The sequence below is a fragment of the Lampetra planeri genome, chromosome 12 (assembly GCF_965212315.1).
Source record: "Lampetra planeri chromosome 12, kcLamPlan1.2.h2, whole genome shotgun sequence".
Classification (NCBI taxonomy): Eukaryota; Metazoa; Chordata; class Hyperoartia; order Petromyzontiformes; family Petromyzontidae; genus Lampetra; species Lampetra planeri.
Window position 1 is genome coordinate 3,381,589 of NC_136118.1, and position 22,185 is coordinate 3,403,773.

At 50.7% G+C, this 22,185-nt stretch overlaps 1 protein-coding gene across 1 annotated transcript in view; it reads right to left on the reverse strand.

The window, feature by feature from the left end:
• Positions 1-22,185, reverse strand: part of LOC144721528 (adhesion G protein-coupled receptor A3-like) — a 108,218-nt gene that overhangs the window by 39,514 nt on the left and 46,519 nt on the right. Inside the window, exons 3-5 of the mRNA XM_078599202.1 lie at positions 7,107-7,178; positions 6,547-6,618; positions 2,730-2,801 (exon numbers count right to left, since the gene is read on the reverse strand). Coding sequence (XP_078455328.1) covers positions 2,730-2,801; positions 6,547-6,618; positions 7,107-7,178 — 216 coding nt within the window. The remainder of the gene's footprint in view (positions 1-2,729; positions 2,802-6,546; positions 6,619-7,106; positions 7,179-22,185) is intronic.

The window sequence follows — 22,185 nt, forward strand, 5'->3', positions numbered from 1 at the left end:
ACGAGGGGGTGGGTGGACAACACCACGCCTGGCCGCCTTTGTCTCCCTAGCGGTGCTGTTTACACAACATTCCAGGTACTTATTTGAGGCTGAATCGACCTAGGGGAGGCCATGTTCAGATAATCGTCACTGGTGTTGGCCGTGAGCGGGAATAGAACTCGGGTCGCCGGGTTCGTAGCGCAGCGCGCTCGCTGCTACACACACACACGCAGGTCCCCCTCCTACACACACACACGCGCACCCCACACACACAACCCGCCCCCCCGGTTGCCGCCCCCCCCGGTGTTGTGGGCTTCGGCGAATGCGGCTGCTGGCACGGTGTGGACAAGTGAGGTCCTCTCCCGAGCGGCGGTGTCTTCACCTGCCAGAGTGGCGAGTGACGCCGCGGCTGGGCCGGTCGGAGCGACTCCCTTTGTAGCGCTAATGAGGGATCTGCTCTTGCACGTGCCACTGGGTGTTGATACATTTATATATATTTATTTTTTAAAACACAATTATTTCACCATGCCGGTCGTGATGGACTGATGAATCATTGTGAACTGGTGAAGCCGGGATGCTCAGGGTCAGGTCGGATATATCGCTCGCCACTGATGTTATCCGTGGCCAGAAACTGAATTCGGATTTCCCAAGCCAACAACACCGATAATATTCGTGCCAAATCTACTCAGCAGGCTCAAGCCAGCTTAGCTGCTGAGATCTGATGGGCCGCGGGCACTTGCAGGGTGATCTGATCACCTGAAATGTCCTGTATCTGCCGCCCCTGCCAGCGGTCTTGGGCTGTGGTCGTCCTCGTAACAGAGTTGAGACGCTCAATGGAGTCTTGTCAGCTGATATAATTATGATAATAGGCAGTAGATGGCACAGTTTTGAAATTCCCTGGAGAAAAATAACAATAAAATAAAAATGGGCGGATCAGCTCAGGGCACTGAACCGCTGAATCGGTGAAACTTGGTTCAGTGGCGATCGCACCGAGCGTCTCCGAGCCGTGCGCTGTGTCGTGCCCTTCCCCTTCAATTCCGATTAGCACGGCTGGCTATGCACGTTGCGAAAGAACTTTGACGTACACACAAGCTGTTCGTGCACATGCACACGGGCGTACCGGCGCACGTGCGCACGCGCGCGTGCGAAACGCACGTCGTTCGTATTGTTGTAATTACTGCGTGCCAGGGTGCAATTTTCAGAGCTGGATGGGACGAAAGTGAAAGCCAGCAAAAGCCATTTGAAAAGTCACTGCCCAAAGGATTTTTGCGGTTTTCATCTGGACACTGGGTTTATATATATCTTCTATTCCAGCCCTGATCCAAATAACCATACTCGGGCCAATCCATCTGCTTTCAATAAGCGTGAGTAGGGGGGGGGGTGGTGGCTGCGATGTGGCTGCAAGGCTCCGTTTTTACCCAGGGAGATCGGCGTTCAGGATCGGTGCTCCGGACCGACTCGGAGGGAGTCACCGGGGTCGGATTCCCCTGAACACGCGACCCCCAGCCGTGCCCGTCCGTCCACCCGCCCTCCCGCCCGCCGACACAACCACCCTCGGTGTAACCGCACTCGCTCGTGTTTATAGAATTACACCGGGGGGGGGGAGGGAGGGTGGCGGGCGGGCGGGCGGGCGGGCGGGCGGGGCGGGGGTCATTTTTTTTCCAGGTCATTTTGATCAAACGACGATTCCGTGGGGAGAACGCCGCTTAAACCTGTTCAGAAATAAGTGAATTACGTCGCGGCTTTTCTTCGTGCCGTTCTCCTGCCGAGCGCTGCGGAGAGGAGGTGAAATGCAATACTCTCGCAAGGTACCACCACCGCTGGCTCCGCTTTGCACATTTGCGAGGCTGCAAGGCGGAGCAGTAAATTCCAGGAAGTCGACTTTATACCGGGCCACATGTGCGGCGTGGCAAAGAGCGAGGCGTAGCGGTAAAACGGGCCGAGGATCGGGCCCCGCTCTGCACCACCGTGCCTGCTATCTGGGCGTACGTTTGGACTTCCAATGGTTTCCGTTTCGTGCGGTTGTAAATGACTGGGGCTGCCTCTTAACTGTAGATAAGGGTATGTAAGATGGAGCGATGAGATAAACTCATGCGTATGAGCGAGATAGGGGAAGCAGTGCTGGAACGTGAGCGGTGGTGATGGCGAGCGGTGGCTTTCATCCAGCAGTGGATAAGACAATGGCTGATGATGATTATTATGATGATGATGATTAACAGGTAGTTTGGAGGTTCAAGACGATGAGTGACATCAAAGCCATTGAGTCAGAAGTGCTGGGTTCAGTTTTGGTCCTTACGTGCACCGAGCTCGATTGGGTATCAGCCCGGTCACCAATGACACACAACAAAACCACGCTTGGTTTAGACTTGAATTTGACCTTTTCACAGAGCGTATTCAGTGGACACACACGGGCACGCCAACTCGCTCAACTGCACAACTGATGCAAAACAGAAGCCAGGCTCTGCGAGGATAAGGAAGGCCCTTACAGGATGTCAGGAGCAGCAGGAGGAGTAGGAGGCCTCTGATGTCCCTTTCGGGCCAATCTGCCGAAGCGAAGCATTTCTCTGCTTCGTCGGGAGTTTCGGAAAAGGAAAAAGGCATCGCTCTGCCCCCCGGACGCGGGTCTATAATGGGTGTAAGAATCGTAGGACGAAAATAAAAGGCAGGTGCGCAAATAGCCGTCGCGCGGGCACGCACGTACGTCGGCACCCGTTGGTCACGGCGAAGGGCGGCGAGCGGGAAGTACTCACAGGAACTTGAGGCCTTGAAGGACGTCCAGGGTCCCTTGGGGGATCGTGTTAAAAATGTTCCCGGACAGATTCCTGCGATAAAAAAAGCACACAGCCGCAAAAAAAAACCCCAACAACAAAAGGGCATTAAATTGGCACCGTGCACCCACTGCAGAAGTAGGAAAAAAAAATTCAAAGGTGAATGGAAAGCACAAGACGCATTTTCGGTGAATGAAATGCGTCGGCGTGGTGTGGGTAGGGGTCAGCGCGGTTGAATTTGTGGCGAACTGACCACGAAACAAAACAATTACAACCGGATTCTAGATTTGAAGCTTTCGTGACTGCAAGGATTCATATTCTTTGGTTTTTTCGGTAAAGTCACGTAGGTAAAAAAATTAAAGATTTAAATTTATAAAAGTTAAATAAAAATAAAATAAAAATCACGACGTTTCGGAGGCAACACAAGCTTCCGTCTTCATGTGGAACCGTCACAGCACGATAGCTGTATCAATACGATAGCTGTATCAATACTTGTGACCAGGACTTTATGTGAAGGAATGACACAAATGCACACGCTTTCTCATTAAAAATAGGTACATTTCAAAATATCACTGTTCTGGTCCCAAAAGCAAAGTTTGTAGGGAATAATAGCTATTTTCTGTACTTTTGAAGCATAGGCAATTAGAAAAAAAACACAGGGACAAAAAAAATGTTGTTACACAGTGTAATGTTGTATAGTTCCTTCAGGGTTTTCCCTTCACAGCGTTAGTTTTTTCTGGTGTATAAGACCCACTTTTCCCCCACTGTGTTTTAAACCAAAACATAAAATGGGGAGGTGGGGGTTGTTGTATAATCCTATAAGCATGCACGCGTGTGTACGTGTGTATACGTGACGATATTTGTAAAACATCATCGACACCAAGGATGAGAGTGGTCGGACCGCCACCGTGTGCCTCCACGTGCGCGGGTCGCTCGCGATGCCCCGGGTTACCGCAGGGCGTGCCGCGGCCTCTGCCACGTGTTTTGTCGTGGGGGTTTTTGTTTTTCTTTCTTTCTTTCTTCCCTCCCCCTTCCCTTCGCCTGGCGGAGGAACGCGAGGAACGCCCGTCCGGTTGCAGCCCCTCGGCGGGGTCGGCACAAATGAGGGGCAAGCCGAGCTTGCCACAATGACAACGCTTGACCGTACTCTTCACAAGAGATGCGCTTTGATGAAATGTTGGTATTAAAAAAAGAAGAGGTGTTAAAAACTAGCTTTGTGTTGATTTTTTTGTTGTTTTTAAGGGACGGCCTCTCCTCCCGTCTCCTTCTTTCCTCTGCCGCGTCTTTAAAAAAAAAAGTAAAAAAAAAGAAAATCTTTACACAGTCCGTTAAAACTAAAACGTTGAGAACAAAGTACAACTTCTGCAGCGGGGTCTTTCAGACATGCAGGAGAGGCGCGCAGGCCGCCATTCACCGTCGCTGGCATTTGTGGAACGGTTATTTTCCACATGAGTGCCAAGAGGCCTTTCCTTTGTTTGTTATCAACATTAAATGAAACATCGGCAGCGGGAATGAGGGAAGGAATACTCGGTCAACAAGGCCATTCAGACTACATCTCATCAGGGGAGAGAGAGAGAGAGACAAAGTAAAGAAAGTTAAATTTAAAGCGCTTAAAATCAGTACCTTCATTCTATTATCGCACAATGGTAGGAAGCACTCGAGGCTTTTTTATTCTCGTGGTGTAAGGTGAACAATAAAACAAATTCAGGGCTAAGGGCTAGAAAAACAGCAATTATAATGTCCTGAGTTTATGATTATTCATCATGAATTGTCACCCATTATATTTGTTCATTATTTATTACGCCTATGAAATATGTAAGCATTATTGCGGTTTTTAGTTATGGTTTAATTTAATCTATATCTCTAGTTTACAATTGCCACGTTGGTCTCCCTTGCAAATAAGACCTTGCGTCCCAAAGGGTTTTCACTTGATTATGAAGAAATCATGTTGTTCATTATAGAAAAAAGTTATTGAGTCTTAGTTTAAGTTCCAGATTTGAAGCTTTCGTGACTGCAAGGATTCATATTCTTAGGTTTTTTCGGTAAAGTCACGTAGGTAAAAAATTAAAATTAATAAAAGTAAAATACAAATAAAATAAAAATCACGACTTTTCGGAGGCAACACAAGCTTCCGTCTTCAGGTGGAACCGTCACAGCACGATAGCTGTGTCAGCTATTTTTATTAATTTAAATTTTTTACCTCCGTGACTTTACCGAAAAAACCTAAGAATATGAATCTTAAATTTCGATTTAAAGCTTTCGTGACTGCAGGGATTCATCTTCTTGGTTCTTTCGGTAAAGTCACGTGGAAGGGAAATAATAAAAGAATAAAAATATTATTATATTATTTTATTTTATTATGTTTTATTTTTATTATTTTATTACTTCCCTTCTACGTGACTTTACCGAAAGAACCAAGAAGAATTTGAATCTTAGTTTAAGCTTCCACCTCCTCTATAATTACATCGCTGCCAGCGTCGCCTCACGAGATGGAGGCATTCCCGATCGGAACTCGGCAGCGACGAGCAGCCGTACCGACCTCTGCCAAAAGAACAGCCGTGGAAGGGGGCGTCATAGAACTACTTCTGAAGTCACATCGTGAGACCTCTCTATCCACACTAGCGCTGCACCTGAACTAGCGCCATTAACCTAACCATAAACGACGAGCAGCAGAAGCAGCAGCGGCGCTCGGCTTGAGGATAAACCCACGTGCACCTATGCTGGCGCAGAGAGTTGTTCCTCGTAAACAACCTTTAGAGTCCGATCTACAGTTACGCGTAAATCGTTTAATCAACTTATTCTAATTCAATTAGCTTGTCGTGCTTTGTGTGTTGGGGGCCACTCTGACCCTGCTCGCATTGTGTCCAGGTGCTCCCTCCTCCTCTTCCGCTAGCCGTGGGTCCCCGGGAGCGCGTCGCGTCATCGCCTGCGTGCGTGCCTCCCTTGCAGGGCCATTATATCTGATTGAATATTTCCCGGCTCTCCGATGGCCACGTGATGGGGTGCCGTGGTGGCGAGATGTTAACTACCTCGCCGAGTATACAAAAGGTCGTGGGTACGATCCGACCTTGACGCCTTCATTTTTGGAGTTTGCATCTCTCTGCCAGCGGTCATGTGGCTTTTTTCGCCGGGTGCTCAGATTTTTCCCCTCCACATTTCGAAACGGATTGTGTGTTCAACTTTGTTTGCACCAAACGTAGCCAACCACGCTAATCGGAGGTGCGCGGGAAGGACAACAACAACGCGTTCAGAGTATTTGGCAGCTACATTTCCACATAAGCAACTTCGTTGAGCAATAATTTGTGGCGAGGCACTTCTGAAAAAAAGGCATACAAGCTCACTGGGTCTTCCCTAGTAGCATAAAAAAATTGTGTTTACTGGTTACATTCCTCGAATGTGGTTCGCAAGCTTCGGAAATATGTTCCGGGTCGCTGCTCGCCTACAGGTGGCACGTGACTCGTCGTAGCCACGGTTCAAGGTGAGAGGCACACTTGATGTGGTGTGCTGGGCGCGGAAACACTTTGTCCTGTTGGGTCTGTCGAGGTGGCTGACCTCGACAATGAGGCCCAGCTTTGTGCCTTCGTGGTTTCCAGACGCCAACATTATTCGCGTTTTTTTCCCTTTTCCCCACGATTTCTTTCCTCTAGCGATGCGGAGAGACGCGGTGGCTGAATTGAAGCCCCCCAGGGCTCTAGACTTGGGGGGGGGGGGGGATCTGACGGAGCGCCCTGTTGCGCCCTGAATCGCGGCAAGCGGTTTGCGAGCGGTATGTGTTTGCGCCGACCGAGGGTCAACGTACAGTCGCGTGAGGCTGGCGAGTCCCACAAACGTCTCCGAGCTCAGGCAGCCGATTCTGTTGTTAGAAAGATCCCTGCAGGAAAACAAAAAAAACACCAAGAAATCTCCGGCAAAAAAGGTTATTTTAGTTTTGTCTCGAGCCAATCGGTGTCCGCGTGTGTCGTCGTGCCGTGCGCTATCCGGCAGTTGAGTCGCGGGAGACGAGCAGATATACGTTCGTGGTATTGGAATAACATTTAAAATAATAATAATAATGCCCTTTGCTCACGCAATACATTTTTTACTGAATCTCAAGACTCGTGTTCTGCGCTAAGAATCCTTAAATTATAATTTGACTTCAGGTGGGAGGAAAGGAGTGTACCCTCCCTGAGTGAATCCATCAAGCAAGCATACGAGGGGGTAATACTCAAAAAGTAGATTTTTTTTTATAAACCATTACTGAGCTGGAACATCTACGCAGCTCGCTTGCGACCGCATCATCGCGAGCTCGCGAGAGGCACAGACCCAACAAGTGTAAGAAGCGGCGGTGTGTGATTTGCATCGTCTCCTCCAGGTACTCACAGCCGTTTGAGCTCGGACAATCCGAGAAAAGCCCCCGGCTCGATCGTGCTAATGAGATTGTTCTTGAGGTCCCTGAAAAGAAGAACGTGGAACAGGACACACGCACGCACTCGTCACACAAGCGCAGTACTCACCGACAGGGAGCTGCCTCATCGGGCCGGGGTTGGAGATCACAACAAGCAGTTACCCGTGTACGTTGTTGATGAGCTGAGTCTGATAATTGTTTTTTTACCCTTTTATCTGGCAACAAAACTGACACCTTTTCTTACGAGGAGTCATGTTTGCATAGACCACAATACCTGCAGTCATAACGCAAACAAAAAACATAACTCTGATAACGTGCACTGTCCTTGAAGTTGATTGGTCCACACCCGAGACAGATTTCCTTAGAGCCTTAGGACAGTGCACATTATCAGAGTTATGTTTTTTTGTTTGCGTTATGACTGCAGGTATTGTGGTCTATGTAAACATGACTCCTTGTAAAAAAAAGGTGTCAGTTTTGTTTCCAGATAGAAGGGTAAAAAACCAATTATCATATTTTTACTGGCAAATGAGGTTCCAATGGTGTAAGAGCTGAGTTTGTTTTATTTTTATAAAGGAGTCGTAACGATTAAACCCCAATCGCCTCCCCAATCCCCGTGGTTCAATGATCTGTGACATAGCTGGGCAGCCGCGGTGGCTATGCGCGTGGCCTGTAATCCAGCACTGTACAGGCAGCAGCGAGTGGTTGGTGGATCACTGCACTCATGTCGCTCAGCTACCTTCCCCGTGGGTGATGAGGAGGTGCTGTACGCTTGTTCATACTCTTTTGTTTTGTCGGTAAAGTCACGTAGGTAAAAAACATAAATAAAGTCACAGATAATTATCGAGACGCTTGAAGACGGAAGCTTGTGTTGCCTCCGAAACGTCGTGATTTAATTTAGTTGTTTTTTCATTTTTCTTTTTTTACTTTTACCTACGTGACTTTACCGAAAAAAAACCAAGAGTATGAATCCTTGCAGTCACGAAAACTTCAAATCTAGAATTAATGCTGCACGCTTGTTCACCAAGAGAAGACGGTACAGCAATGTTCGGACTAATATCGCCTGTCCCTTCTGTACGGGATCGAGCGTTGCCTTCTCGCACGTCCGTGCTTCTGTATGGGGTGCTCCAGGATACGCCCGCAACGTAGGGACGCTCATTGATCGGCTGAACACATCTTAATATGTAGAGGACTGTAGAGTTTGGGTATTTTTTGGCAGCGCTGGCTCAACCACCTGGCTGCCTTCCAGCTCGTCTGTGGTTCCTCGCGACTGTCAAATAATTAATCATCAGGAACGCCAGGCTGTGATTCTGTTCATGAATATATTCGGGAAGACAACATTGAAACAGTTTTCATCTTGCAGCTACTACATCACGAGATTGTGACACGTGGCGATGGCTCGGAGATGCCTTGATCCAGCAGTAGATAGATCATGGGAGATGATGACGACGACGATGATGATGATGGTGATATTGTTCCTGTAAGGGGCTGTGGTAAACTCGACTCGCCCACGCTGCATGAAAGCTGCCGATGAACCCAAGATGCTCAAACCACGTGATGCGTCAATCCCCGCGCGACGCAGAATTAACTCAAGACACAACCTCTCAAAGCAAGCACCGCAACCTTTCCAAAAAACACACTTGGAAGCCCTTATCAAAATAAGTGAGTACAACTGTGAAGAACCGCGATTAAAAAAAGATAAAAGGGCTCAGCGCTAGTTTGTTCTATGAGGCATGCGCTTAAATTGTGTTTCAGGTTTCAAGGACAGGTTTTTTTGCATGCGGGGGAGGGGGGTGTGGAAAAAGTAGGTGAATTCCTGCCGTGTGGATTATACCACGGGGGCTTTAATTTCAAAGACGTCACGTACGATCAATGGGCCAACAATGATACGTGTAGGCAATTGCTCGAAAATCCCGCCGTTATTTTCGTCGCTTGTAAACCCGCCACACTTCCAGCGACACCAACTCGCGCCTCCTCGCGTCAGGGGCTCGCCTCTGCAACGATCGTGCAGTGAGAGACCAGGGACACCCTCAGCCCTCCACCCAGTGGCTTGACCAGCAAGCCCTCCCTGCCCCACCACATGGCCCCCTTCCACGGATCACACATCCATCACCCCACTCAGTCGGATGAACATCAATATTTTTCCCCCTCCCCTTTCATTCGGCCTTCCAATGCCTCCCTCTCCAACTGGTTTCGAAACCTTTTTTTGTCGTTGTAAAATAAACAAAAAACAGCAATAAGGTACAGGTGCAGCCCTGAAATTTCACGTCACACGGTACTGCTGGCGGAAAGACCCTTCCTTCTCGAGAGGGTATTTGGCCTACTTCTTCACACCGGCCAGATATCTTGCAAGAGGTGTAAAGTACCCACACTTTACTCTGCCCGGCACGAGCTGTCGATCGACAGACCGTGGTTAACCCATCGTGCACTGCTGTGATCACTGGGGCGATGGGAGCGATGGGCGAGGAGGTGGATTGAAGAAAACTTGCACCATCGCCTCAACTGACATGCAGGGAAATCGAGCCCTGGGTCCCAGCGTGCTATGACACCACGGCAACCATCCAATGGAAAAAATAAAGTCATTTATTTATCTGGGAAAGCCTCGCCGAGTCTCAAGACTCTCAGTAATTTTGGATGTTTGGTTAATTCTTTTTTAAAAGAGTGTTTTTTTCTCGTGGAAGGAAACCAAGAGCACAGGAGAAAGCTTGTGCGTACAGAGGGATACGTTTGAGTGAAGTCGAAGTGGATTTGGAACACGAATGATCCCCGTTTATCCAGTTGCCCGGCTATTTCACAAGGGAGATCCGTGGTGCGTGGGCACAGCATCAGCAGCAGCAGCAACAAAAACACAAAATATTGCAAAGAGTTAGTGCAGGGTCCTCAAGGATTATCGCACGACTAACACACGACAGTAATAAAACAGCTGTAAACGAAATACGCGCAAATGAAAATAAAATATGAGAGCAAGACGTGCCGATACAACGTTCGGTATAGGTGCAAATAAAGCTCTGTGTTTAGGTTTGATGAGGAAATAACGAGGGAGCGTCCCGGGAGGGAACCAGGCGGTAGATGAGAGCAGCAAGCGATACCATTCATACGGCTCACAGAGACGGGTGCACAAACACGTGCGCTGGACTGCTGGCCACTGGCCAATTCTCAGGTCCCACGGGTTTGGGAATTTTACAAACCTGAGCCTATTCTATCTAGTCCAGGCTCAACACTGTCCTCTCCTCTGCCCGTGACTGTCTCTCCCCATCTATCCGTGAATCCAATTGGACCTCACTTGAAATAACTACTTCGTTTAAGGAGGGCCCTGCAATTGGGATGCTTGGCTAACATCAACTGGCAGCGGGGAGCTACATGAATCCGCATTGTATCGCACTGTAGCATTTGCCTTTACTTCGCTGGACTATCGGTGTAAATATTCTTAGGTTTTTTTGGTAAAGTCACGACAAAACCTAAGAATATGAATCCTTGCAGTCACGAAAGCTTCAAATCTAGAATATCGGTGTAAACCCAAAGCTCCTCTGTGCCTCGTGCCTCCCCTCCGCGCCCTCACCCCTCAACATTCCTTCCCTCTTTTTCGTTCACGGCCGCACTCCCGCCCATTCACCCCTCGACTGCCTGCCCTCTCCATCCTCCATAAATATCTTTCCCATAACTGCCCTCGATTCCATCTGTGTTTCCTTCCGCCTCCCCTGCCCCTCTTCGCTTTGGCTCAATCAGCTCTCCTCCTCCTCCTCCACCTCCTCTCCTCCCACCACTCCCCTTGAAGTCATCTTCAGCAGAGTCTCGCTCATGAATCTGGAGCCGGAGCCGGCGCAGAACGCCCCACGCACACCAAGACGCGAGCGCTCTCCACACCGCCTACTCGCCGAAGCCTCGAACTCAGTGGAGCTAGGATCCCCTTAAGGACGCCACCAAAGCCTCAGCGACCCCCATTATAGTTCGGCAGCGGTGCCGCAGAGCCGTAAACGGCGGTAGTGGGGTAGCAAGGGCGGCGACGGGGGGTGCAGTGCGGGGTTGCCCTCGGCCATCGTCGACTCCTTTGGCTGGATTCTCTCTGTGGGCCCCTTTACGACGCCGGCAGTCGCACGCAGGGACTTGCAGACCCCCGACTTAGACCGAGACGTGGACTGAGGCGGCGCGTGCACGCGACCGCATCGCGCGACGCTCTGCGGAAACGGCGGCGCGGAGTGTTGCTTTATGGAGAAGAAGCGGTCTGTCGCAGACAGAGGCAAACGGGAAGAATGCCTTTGAACCTGAACTTTAATAGGGGGGCAGGTTGCCGACAGCACGGATGACTGGGGGATAGGGAAGTTCCAGAGCGTGGATGCAGCAGAGGAGAGTGAGAGAACCCCACCATCTGTGGCTGGCGCATTCCCTCGCCTGGGGACTAGTGGACGGGCAACAGCTTTGGCACAGGATGCATTTTTCATTTTATTATTCTTGTCTGGCTCGGGAGTTATTTTTATTTTAAGGACAAGTATTTGCTTCAAGAGGAGCGGCGTTTTGCCAGAACGTTCCGCTGATGCGGAATGTCTGAAAATACTTGTGTGTGCGTGCGTGCGCGCGCGCGTGCGAGCGCGTGTATTTTTCTTCGCCCAGCGGCTGGAGGGTACAAATTAAGAGTTTACGCTCTTGCGATAACGAGCGCGTAAACACCGCCGACTCAGCATCTCCGGCGTAACTCCGAGTCGAGGCGACGCTCGCGATGAAATTGGCAGCTCCGCGATAAAGCACGTGTTCGCGTGGCATTATTTTTGGGGAGACCGTTTTGGCGAAACGTTTGTTCAACGAGGGAGGAAAAATAGAAACTTCACGCCCGCAAGACCGTTTTCTTAAGTCGGGCCAGCTCTCAGCTGCGTCGTAACGAGAATCGCGTTGTTTTTCTCTCTCATCCCGCGGCTCCACGCTCGGCGTCGAATTCCTTGAGCATCAGGGGGAATGTCGCGCTTAGCGTGAATGTCCCCTGCGGACTAATCTGATTCAGCTGGCACAATGCAAAGGAGAGGGGGGGGGGTGGCAAGGGGGTGGTGGTGTGGGAAGAGGAAGGGGGGTCCTCGTTCACGCCCGACACGTACGGACGGACTCAATCCGAAGCACGGATGGTTGACGAGACTGAGACTAAAATAAAAATCACGACGTTTCGGAGGCAACACGAGTCTCCGTCATCAGGTGGGACCGTCACAGCCAGATTCGCTGCATCAAGTGAGGCAATGATTCAAGATGTAATCCCTTAAAAGCAAGTTGAGGGGGGAGGAGAGGGGGGGCGGAGCTCATCAGAATGTGGTAGCCAATGAATGGAACGTATCGGGAGGGATGGGGGCGGGGCTTTAATTTAATTTTAATGTTTTACCTACGTGACTTTACCGAAAAAACCTAAGCATATGAATCCTTGCAGTTACGAAAGCTTCAAATCTAGAATTAAGAGACTGGGACTGCTTTCGCGAACTATCATCAACTTGTCGGATGCTGGCGTGTGGTGCGATCGGCTGTCGAGTGACCGCGCTCGCAAATTCAGAGGTCGCCGGTTCGATTCGATCCACCCCGCGCCCCGTCCCCCCACCACGGTGGCGTGACAATTTGAAACGACGGGAAAGTTCTCTCCCCCATCGCCTCTGTCCATCCAGCGGTGCGAGTAGACCGCAGAGAGTCGAGGGGCAGGTTGCGTGTGGTGGGGCAAAGTGTGGGTAAACAGTGCCGGATTAAGCTAGCGCGGGGCCTGTAGCATATGTTATAAAGGGACCCTAAATTAAAAAAACACGTAAATATCAAAACAGAAATGTTTAATTTGCATAGTAGTTTTTTTTTCCATTTGATATACAGCCACATAATACGATAAATCGCTAACCTTAAACACCCAGTCGTTCACAACAGTTGAAGGTGGTATAGTACTATAGTAATAGAGCAAGTGCAGAATCACTGAACCGGAATTGATAGCTTGAAAGCATTTAACACGGGGCCCTTGAAAGTGCGGGCCTCGTAGCTACTACATATATAGCTACTACACATGTAGCTACTACACATGTAGCTACTACACATGTAGCTACTTGTGCTACTAGGATATTCCACACTGTGGGTGACCACCGCCTCTTCCGAGACGGTCTGGCCAGCGTGGGCCGAGTTAGGCAAAGATACTCTCAGGCAGGGGGGGGGGGGGGCTCTCTTAAGCCTCCTCGAGTGGAGGCCCTTCCACCGGCAGTGCCCAGAACAAAGTGGTTTCAGGGTTGCGCCTCTACCCGCGGTGCTGCTGCACTGCTCTTTGTGCCCGCGCCGTCGTCGGGCACGTCGCCCTCGACACGTCGCCCTCCACGTGCCGGGCAGCTTATTCGGGACGTTCGACGTTCGATTCCCAACACACGAGAAAGCCCCCCACCTCCCCCCAACCGGCGAATTGCCCTCACTTACTTCGGAAAACAAAAACAAAACCACCGCCTCGCGTTGACAATCCTTAACGTGACGTAACCCGCCAAAAAAAAACTCCGAACGTTCCCCCCCCCCCCTTGCCCTTAATGAGCGCAAAGTCGTGAGCGGGGGACGCGGGCACCCCCGGTGGTACCGCGTATCACACCCCTCCCCCTCCTCCCTTGTGTCTTGCCAGAAGCATCTCGGCGCAGGCTTGAGCGGACCCCGAGAGCGGCTCTCTCTTTACCTCTCGCTGGCTCGCTGGCTCGCTGTTTCTCTGTCTCGCTGGCTCGCTCTCTGCGTTCTCGTTTAGGAGGACGAGCTGACCTGAGGCAGGTCCTCTGCTGCTCCCCCGGGGGTATTGTTTCAGGTTAGCGTGACCTCGGGGAGGCCTTCAACGGGATCCTATTTCAGGGCCGAGTTGACCCCAAGGCAGGAACCCTCTCTGCGATCTCATTTCAAGACGGCTGCAGCCGAGGGAGGTCCTCAGTGGGATCCCATTTCAGGCTGAGTTCACCTACGGAAAGTTCTCACTTCCCACTACTATAGAGGCCAGAGTGGAACTTGATTATATTGCCTTGTGCGACGGTTCCAACGCCGCCAACTTCACAACTGTGATGGATTCCTGAATCCATCTGTGCTTAGCTTTGGGTGTTCACCATCTTGTGTGCGTGGATAATTGTTTTATTCCAGGTACTCCGGTTTTCCCCACCCCGCACCAAATCCAAACACTCATCGGAAACGGAATTGCCCCAACATACCCGTCGCAGGACCCTCCTGAAAACTGCTGTTGAGACTCCCCGAGGCTTTCCTGAGCCACTTGCGGCGCTGTCGTAACAACATCCGCACGGAACTCAAGACTCGGCTAGGGAAATGCACATCTGTGGCAGAGTGTCAAGTAAACAAAAAAAAATCTTCACATTATTTTAATTCCTTCTCAATTCAGCCCACCCACCCACCCCCTCCCAACAAAATCAAGCGAAATGCACAACATACTTTCATGTGATTAATGCGCTCCGCATTACGACTTGGGACGTGTAGTTCGTACACATGCTGCAGCTATTAGAGCCCCTATTTTTACTCTCGGTGGCGCAGTCACAAACACTCGTGGAGTCATTAACGTTGGCAGGCTGCACTTAAACTTTTCATAATGCACGCCCTAGCCCCCTATCATGCTGAAAAAAGCGTTGTGATTGTAAAAAAAAATATTTTGCCGATCAGATATCAGGGCAAAGCCCCGCAATTCGTGAAGATGATAAATATATTTTTTTAAATGAAATTTCTACCACTGCTTTACGTCATCTGCTGCGCTGTAAAACGATGGAATCGCACACCAGACTGAATCACCGATCGGAGATTTGCTCATATATGGTCACCGTGGATCGTTAATCGAGATTAATGGTATCGATGGCGCTCAGTCGATCCATAACACACGTCAACATATACCGGGGTCAATTTTAATTTGAGGGTTAATCGCCGTGTCGATTCGTTGCTAATCGATCCATGGATCGAGTGATGGTCTGACACGCCCCCCCCCCCCCTTCATTTGATTGGCCTAATATCAGCAAGATCGGTGATTGCGTCGCAATCAGCTTTTATTTTAGCACAGCGTAATCTATTATTAAAAAACCCCTGCGTTCCATTTGTCCTTCAGCTAAATTATAAGAGCCTTTCAAATAGGCCTGAATCGAAAAGTTATAGAAAGTGGACCCCCCCCCCCAAGATGTGGAGGTAAAAAATTGATCCAACAGGTTTACAACAACATTGGAACCTCATTTGCCAGTAAAAATATGATAAATGTTTTTTTTACCCTTTTATCTGGAAACAAAACTGACACCTTTTTTTTTTACAAGGAGTCATGTTTGCATAGACCACAATACCTGCAGTCATAATGCAAACAAAAAACATAACTCTGATAATGTATGGGACAGTGCATACATTATCAGAGTTAATGTATGGGACAGTGCATACATTATCAGAGTTATGTTTTTTGTTTGCATTATGACTGCAGGTATTGTGGTCTATGCAAACATGACTCCTTGTAAAAAAAAAAGAGGTGTCAGTTTTGTTGCCAGATAAAAGGGTAAAAATAAACAATTAACAGGTTTACAACAAATTGCACATTATGGCGGGACCCCGGGGCCCCGAATGAACGGAAGTCAAAATCGTATTTAATTAAAAAAAATGTTGGCGACTCCGTCCCACCGCGCACATGAACGCCGCGACCCGCCTGGCGCGGATCATTCTGTTGTCACGTGGTGTCCATGCGCAGCAGCAGCGAGGACGAATGTGCACAAGAGCTGAACAAGCGAATGCACTCCATGCTCGGGTATGAGCAGGATCATAAGGGGCCGTCCATAAATGACGTCACGCGATTTTGGACGATTTTTGACCCGCCCCCCCCCCCTTCGTCACACGGCGTCACAAAAAGTCAGATCCCCCCTAAAATATGACGTCACAAAGCTCTGCCCCCCCTCAAAATAAAACATGCTTCAAATCGCTTTAAACTATTGTCATTGTAGTGCGTATTTAATGTGGCGCTGCACTCTGATGTTGTAGGAGAAAACATTTATTCAAACATCGATTCAATTAAGTAGAACGTGTTGTCTATATTCATTTAAAGTTGCGCATTTTTATGTGACGTCACATTTCTCACCCCCATCCCCCCATCGTCACACATCGTCACAAATGTTTGACCCCCCCCCCCCTAGGTGCGTGACGTCATTAATGGACGCCCCCTAAGTCTTATCCAAGCTGCTCAAACTGCCTACACGACTTAAGTCCTTTATTTGTCATAACGGCGTGCATAAACTGCTCTCGTATCTTCATTATTATTTGTGACTACCAATGTCTGCAGCCAGGATCAATCGATGACAATCCTATTACCTGCAGATATTTAACAGATGAGATGCGTTGCACCGTTAATTCCTCCTGTTTGATAATACTTCTCTTGTCCGTATGCATCTGTGCAGATAGGTTTTTTTGCGGTTAAGCCATAGTCCCCACATACCGCTCGGATCAATGCGGATAAGAGGAGCGGCGACCCACTACTCTGTAGAGTGACATTGGTATAACCGCTTGTTACAATATGAACTGCGCATTGAAAACGCATACTATTTTATGTATTGTTTTACAAAGTGTGTTCACAAATCCACACTGAGAAACACGATGATTGACAAGGGGGTGTAAATTATTTTTTCGATAGTGTATTTAAATAGAGGTACTGCAGGTAAGTAGTTTTCAGTTTTAAAGGCAAAGTTTAACAAGACAACACTTTCCACCATACTTCAAATCTATTGGTGAAAAAGAGCAGCAAAGTTTTTGTTTACATCATAATATAAAATGTTTATGCGAGAGCCGGGGGCTTATGGGACCCCGGTTCCCGCCATAAGGTTACATTTTCGACCCCCCAAAATTTTTTAAATAACTCCTCCCCCCAATTTTATTTATTTATTTAGTAGGCATATTTACCTACACACCCTACATACAATAGAGTCAGTAATACAGTATCTGCACACCCTACACACAATAGAGTCAGTAATATCTACACACATGGGGGGGGGGGGGGGGGAGGACATCAGTGGGGGCGACGTGCAAGGCGCTAAGCACGAAGATGCCCGCCGCAGGAGTCAGAAGGAGAGGTCACGGAAATCACCGATCAGAGACGTCGCACAGACTGCATTGCGTGCCACGCTCTTGCGGGCAAGCCAAGCCGCGATCCGTGCAAGTGGGTGGGGGGGGGGGCTGGCGGGGGGGGGGGGCTCACGCAAGCAATAGCTGAAGGGAAACGCGGAGGTAAAAAGTTTTTTTTGCGTCGCAATTATTTTTTCCCGGTTTTTGCATGTACAAGCGCGAGTCGTGCTCACGTGATTTGATTCGCAGAAAATAATTTTAAACAAAAATTTCCTTTTAGTCTTGGATACATAAAGTCTGAGAAATGCCAAAACGCTTTAACGTAGACCCACATATGGTCGGTTTGCGCAATTTGGGCCTTAAAAACATACTCGCAACTTGCGAATGTTTCGTGGATTAATTACAGCCACGAGTCACATTCCACGCTTCCTCTGCGATCCGCGACGTTGTTGTGGATTCATGGAATCGAGCGGCTCTTCTTACTCTCCCGTGCTCCACGGGACTCCACGTCGGCGGCAATGTTTCGAATTGCGATTTGGTCTCTTCCACCGCGATGTGCCGCAGATTGCAGCGTGCGCGTTGACGCGGCCCTCCCCCTGTGAACGGCGACGGTTGGACTACAGCCGCGTTGGCAATTGCTTACCCATGACTGCTCATGACAAATGTGTCTCGGCTCCATCGGAATCATCTCTTTCGCGTGCCAATTTTCCATGCAATCGGTAAAAGAGACAAAAGTGTATTCAAGTTACGATCCATCGTGATGCGTTATGGCACGGAGAGAAATGACGCTGCGTTTAGCCTGCACCGCACGGCGAACGTGGCCATCCGAGTTCAAATCCCAGCCACTGCCTGCACCGGGGATGAGGAATATCCGAACTGGCCTTGGGTCCTGCCTTCACCAAACCTGCATTGTCCAGCACGACGAAGTACGGTCAACCCCCCCATCGCCCCCCCAAATCGACACGGTATAGAGAGGCCTTCATCCAGCAGTGGAATGGCAAAGGTCTGTACAGTGCTGCCCAAACCAACGTAGCCTTTTGGGGAGTTAATCTGTTTGTCTCTAATTAGTGTAACTTTTTCTGATCCGCAGTTTTTTTCCTTTCGTCTCTAAGTGTCATTTTAAGGGTGCTCTTCTCCCCGCTGCTTTGGACGCTTTTCTGCTTTTGTTCATCCAATGTTTGAGCAACTGAGACGTAAATATTGATGCGCGCACAATGACGCGCAATAAGCCCGATTGCGCAAGTTCGCCGCTGTGCGTCATAGACGGCTGGAAAACGTGGCCAGATCGCACGCTTGTCAGGCAAAATAATCCGTCGCCTTTCCTGTAAACGTACAACACTCTGCATAATTAAAGTGACAACAAAATAATTGACGCAAAAAACAATTACATTTCATAACCATGAACACTGCCCCCTCCTCTCACGCCCACAATGAACGCCCCCCCCCTCTCCCATAAAAATAAAAAAAATACTTTTTTGACTACGAGCCAATCTTTTTTTTCCTCCGCTCTAACTAATTGGAACTGGCCCCTAATTGCTGAAACAATCAATCGTTGCGCTGCTTTGTCTGACGCGCAGTGGCGGGGCAGCTGCGTGGAGAAACAAAATAACGCGAACAAATGGGGGGGGGGGGGGGGCGCTAAAACTTCACAGCTGTCGGCACAGAACCCATCCCACGCAAACCCTCACCGCCAGGCCCCGTCCCCAGACATTCATTAGGGCTCCGTCTCCCAAACATCGGCGCCTCGCCTGTTAACAAGCGCCGAGGCCGCATTACCAAGCATCTCGCGTAGGCGCGCAACAGAAGTAGCGCTCGCGCGTCCGCGCACGGACAGACGTAGGGGACGAGGGGCCGCTGCCGTCCCCGGCGGAGCGACGCGGCCGTCACGTCGCCGCCGGGCGCCTCGCCGTGTCGTGCTTGCGTTGCGGTTCACCCCTCCGCTCATCTCCACCACGACCGCCAGCGTCAATCGTCGTCGTCATCTCGGTGTCTCTCTCTCTTCTGTGCGTCACGTGCGCCGCGCGCGGCGCCGCGTGTTATTCTTGCGCGTATTATTTAGGCATTCCGATATTTTTTTGGTGAACTGACACAAACAGAAAAAAAAGCCAGAGTAACCAAACCCCGAAACAAAACAAAAAACAGTCTTGCCCTGGGTGGTGAGAAAATAAAAACCCCATTGTTGTCATATTCTTTTTCTTTTACCTTTGTTTTGTGCCCGGAAGGTGCTGTTTTTGTTCCCAAATCTAATCCATCCACAGCTCAGCTCCTCAATACCTGGGTTCAGCACCCCCCCCCCCCCACCACCACCACGACGCCGTCATTGTGAGCGCCCCCTCGGTGAAAGCAAGGCCGCCGGTCGGAGCGAAAGGCACGGCCGTGCCAAAGGTCCGGGCGAGATTAGGAGAACGAGGAGGCCGGGCCTTTTGGCCGTGCAGTCAACCGTTGCTCCTTGCAAGCCTTGGAAACCGGCCATCCTCCAGCGCTCTCTCATTTCGAGGGTCGCTTCCTGCCGAATAATAGGGGGTTAAGGGTTGGCAGCGTGGGGCTGTTGTGGCCCAGGACGATCGCCACCGCGCGCGCGCACCGGAGGAGAACCCCTCGAGCCGCTGATTGACAGACGGTTCTGCTCGGGGCGTTGTTGCGCGCCAGCCTTATCTCGAAAGGGACAGAGCCGGGGGGGGGGGGGGTGGGAGGGGGGTGGGGGGTTAAAACTAAAAATTGCAAAAGGGGGGAAAAAAGGGAGCCTGCCAAATGGACTACACACGGCTCGGGAGGAGCGTGTTAATGGGTCCCCGAGCTCCCAGAGTCTCGGCGGACAGCGCCGTGTCGACGGATCAGGAAGGAGGGTGCATGAACCCCGGGTAAGTGTGTGCACGCACACACACGCGCATTTCCCAGCTCCCCCTGGGCCACTCGCCCACCTGCCTGCTTTTAAATTCCGACGACAGCAACTTTTCGTGGGAGTGGGGGGGAGGTGGGGGGGGGGGCACGGCTTTTTCATTTTGTGAATGCGCTGGGCGGTAAAACGGACCGATGTTTTTACGTCGCTGCTGCTTCGCGTGCTCAGCGTGCCGCTACCAGTGCCCAGTAGCGAGGTAGGCGGGGGGGGGGGCGACAGGGGGTAGGTAAGTGTGGGGGAGCGGTCCCTTCGGTAATGTCTGTGCACTCAGAAAAAAAAAACACTGAAAAATAATCCCCGGGGCAATTGGAGTGAATGAGGCCGAGAAGACGAGAAGGCGAGATGGCACGGAAGAGCGTGCCGACAAGTACGCATTTCCACGCGACCTTTTTGAACCGCGGTGCTCCTTCATCCAGAGTGTCGCCTGCGATATGAGCCGGCTACACGCCACTACCGCGACGGCTCCCGGTGCAGTCACGCGGTGGGAGGGGGGGGAGTGGAGGTCGGGGAAATGATTTGATTCTTGTCTCGGTGGGTGGTGGAGGGGGGTGGGTGGGAAGCGTCACTCGCCTTGCCGCCCTGCACCGTTACACGGTTCGGGCACCCTCGCGTCGACTCGCCCTAATGCACGCGTGTCACGCGCTCGCTCCACGCGCGTCGAGCTGGGGCGTAATGCACTTTAAGTGCGCGTTTAAGAAGGCTATCTCACTCTGCCTGCCTCGTTGCTAAGCTGCAGAGCTTTGGATTTAATAAAGTGACGGCGAAACGCGATTTAAAAAACATTCGCGGGGCGGGGCGGGCAGGGGGGGGGGTAGTCTCGAGATGCGCGCTCGTTTATAGACGGAACGCGAGCCGAAAATCGCACCCAACGCACAAAATGCGAATCCCTCGCTACCAAGTGTTAACTAAAACGTCTCTCGCTTGTTTTTTTTGATCCACGAATGACCGCTGCGAGTTCTCGCCGAAAGCCGCTCGACGACTGCGGCGGGGATTACTGGCCGCGGGCTAATTTGTAAAAAAGGCCATGCGAAAACGATGTATTTTTAGCGTTGACAAGTGTTGTTGAGGTCACGCTCCATCTGTGTGGAATATCGCCACTCACTCGACAGCTGTGAGTCCTCCAGAGCCTCGCACCCCAGGCCCTGCGACGAGCACAACCAGCCGCCCGGGCAGCCACTGCCACCGACGTTGATCGTTTATCTCGGACTTCAATGCGGGCAACGAACAAGACACGAAAGGATCCCAATGCTCGTGGCTTAAGCAGGAGAGTGTGCAGGCGGTGCAACTGCACTGGGAGCTATGAGCCAGAGGAGTCCAGGCACCGGGCTACAGAGAGGATGGAGATGGGGGGTGGGGGAATTGAAAACGGGGTCCCCCATTCCGTTCTTTGCACCACAACCCATTCCAACGAAGCTACAGGGAGGTGCCCACACTTTACGCCAACACGCATCTAACTTAAAGCAGCGTAACACATTTACCGTCAGGTGGACAGCAGCAATGACTGATTTAAATATGCGGGAACACTTTTCAACCATTTCGACTGGGATTGGGGGAGTCTAACTCGAACTTGTAAGACTGGCGGTTACGGAGGCATGTCAGTATTTATAGAGTGGAGGCTGCCAACCGTATGATTTCTCCCGGTTATCATTTTTTGATTTGAACAAATAAACCCCACGGTTTTCGGTGGAAAATTAATTCCCATTGCGGAAAGCGCGACAGACGATAACCCCCGCCCCCCCCCCAAACATGTACACGTACGCTTAAAAATGTGTGTTTTTTTAGACAGAGGGGTACATGAAAAAAAGTGGAAACACGAGCCGTTCTCACAAAGCACGGGGGGTGAGAGAGCCGAGCGGCACAGCCGACCGGCGACACAATGCTCCCGGCGGCAGCCGTGGCGGGCTCGTGCGTGCCGGAGATCCGATGTGGGAACAGCTCGGCGGGGGGCAGGGGGGGGGGCGGTAGGGGGGCGGGCAGGGGGGGTAGGGGGGGGGGCGACCACGTGTCCCGCCTCGACGGCCCGCGTGGTTTCCGCGTCCGTTGCAGCACCGGGCCCTTTAACCGGCACATCCGCACCACCACCCCCCACTCCCTCCTCCGCTGCCACTCTCTGAGAA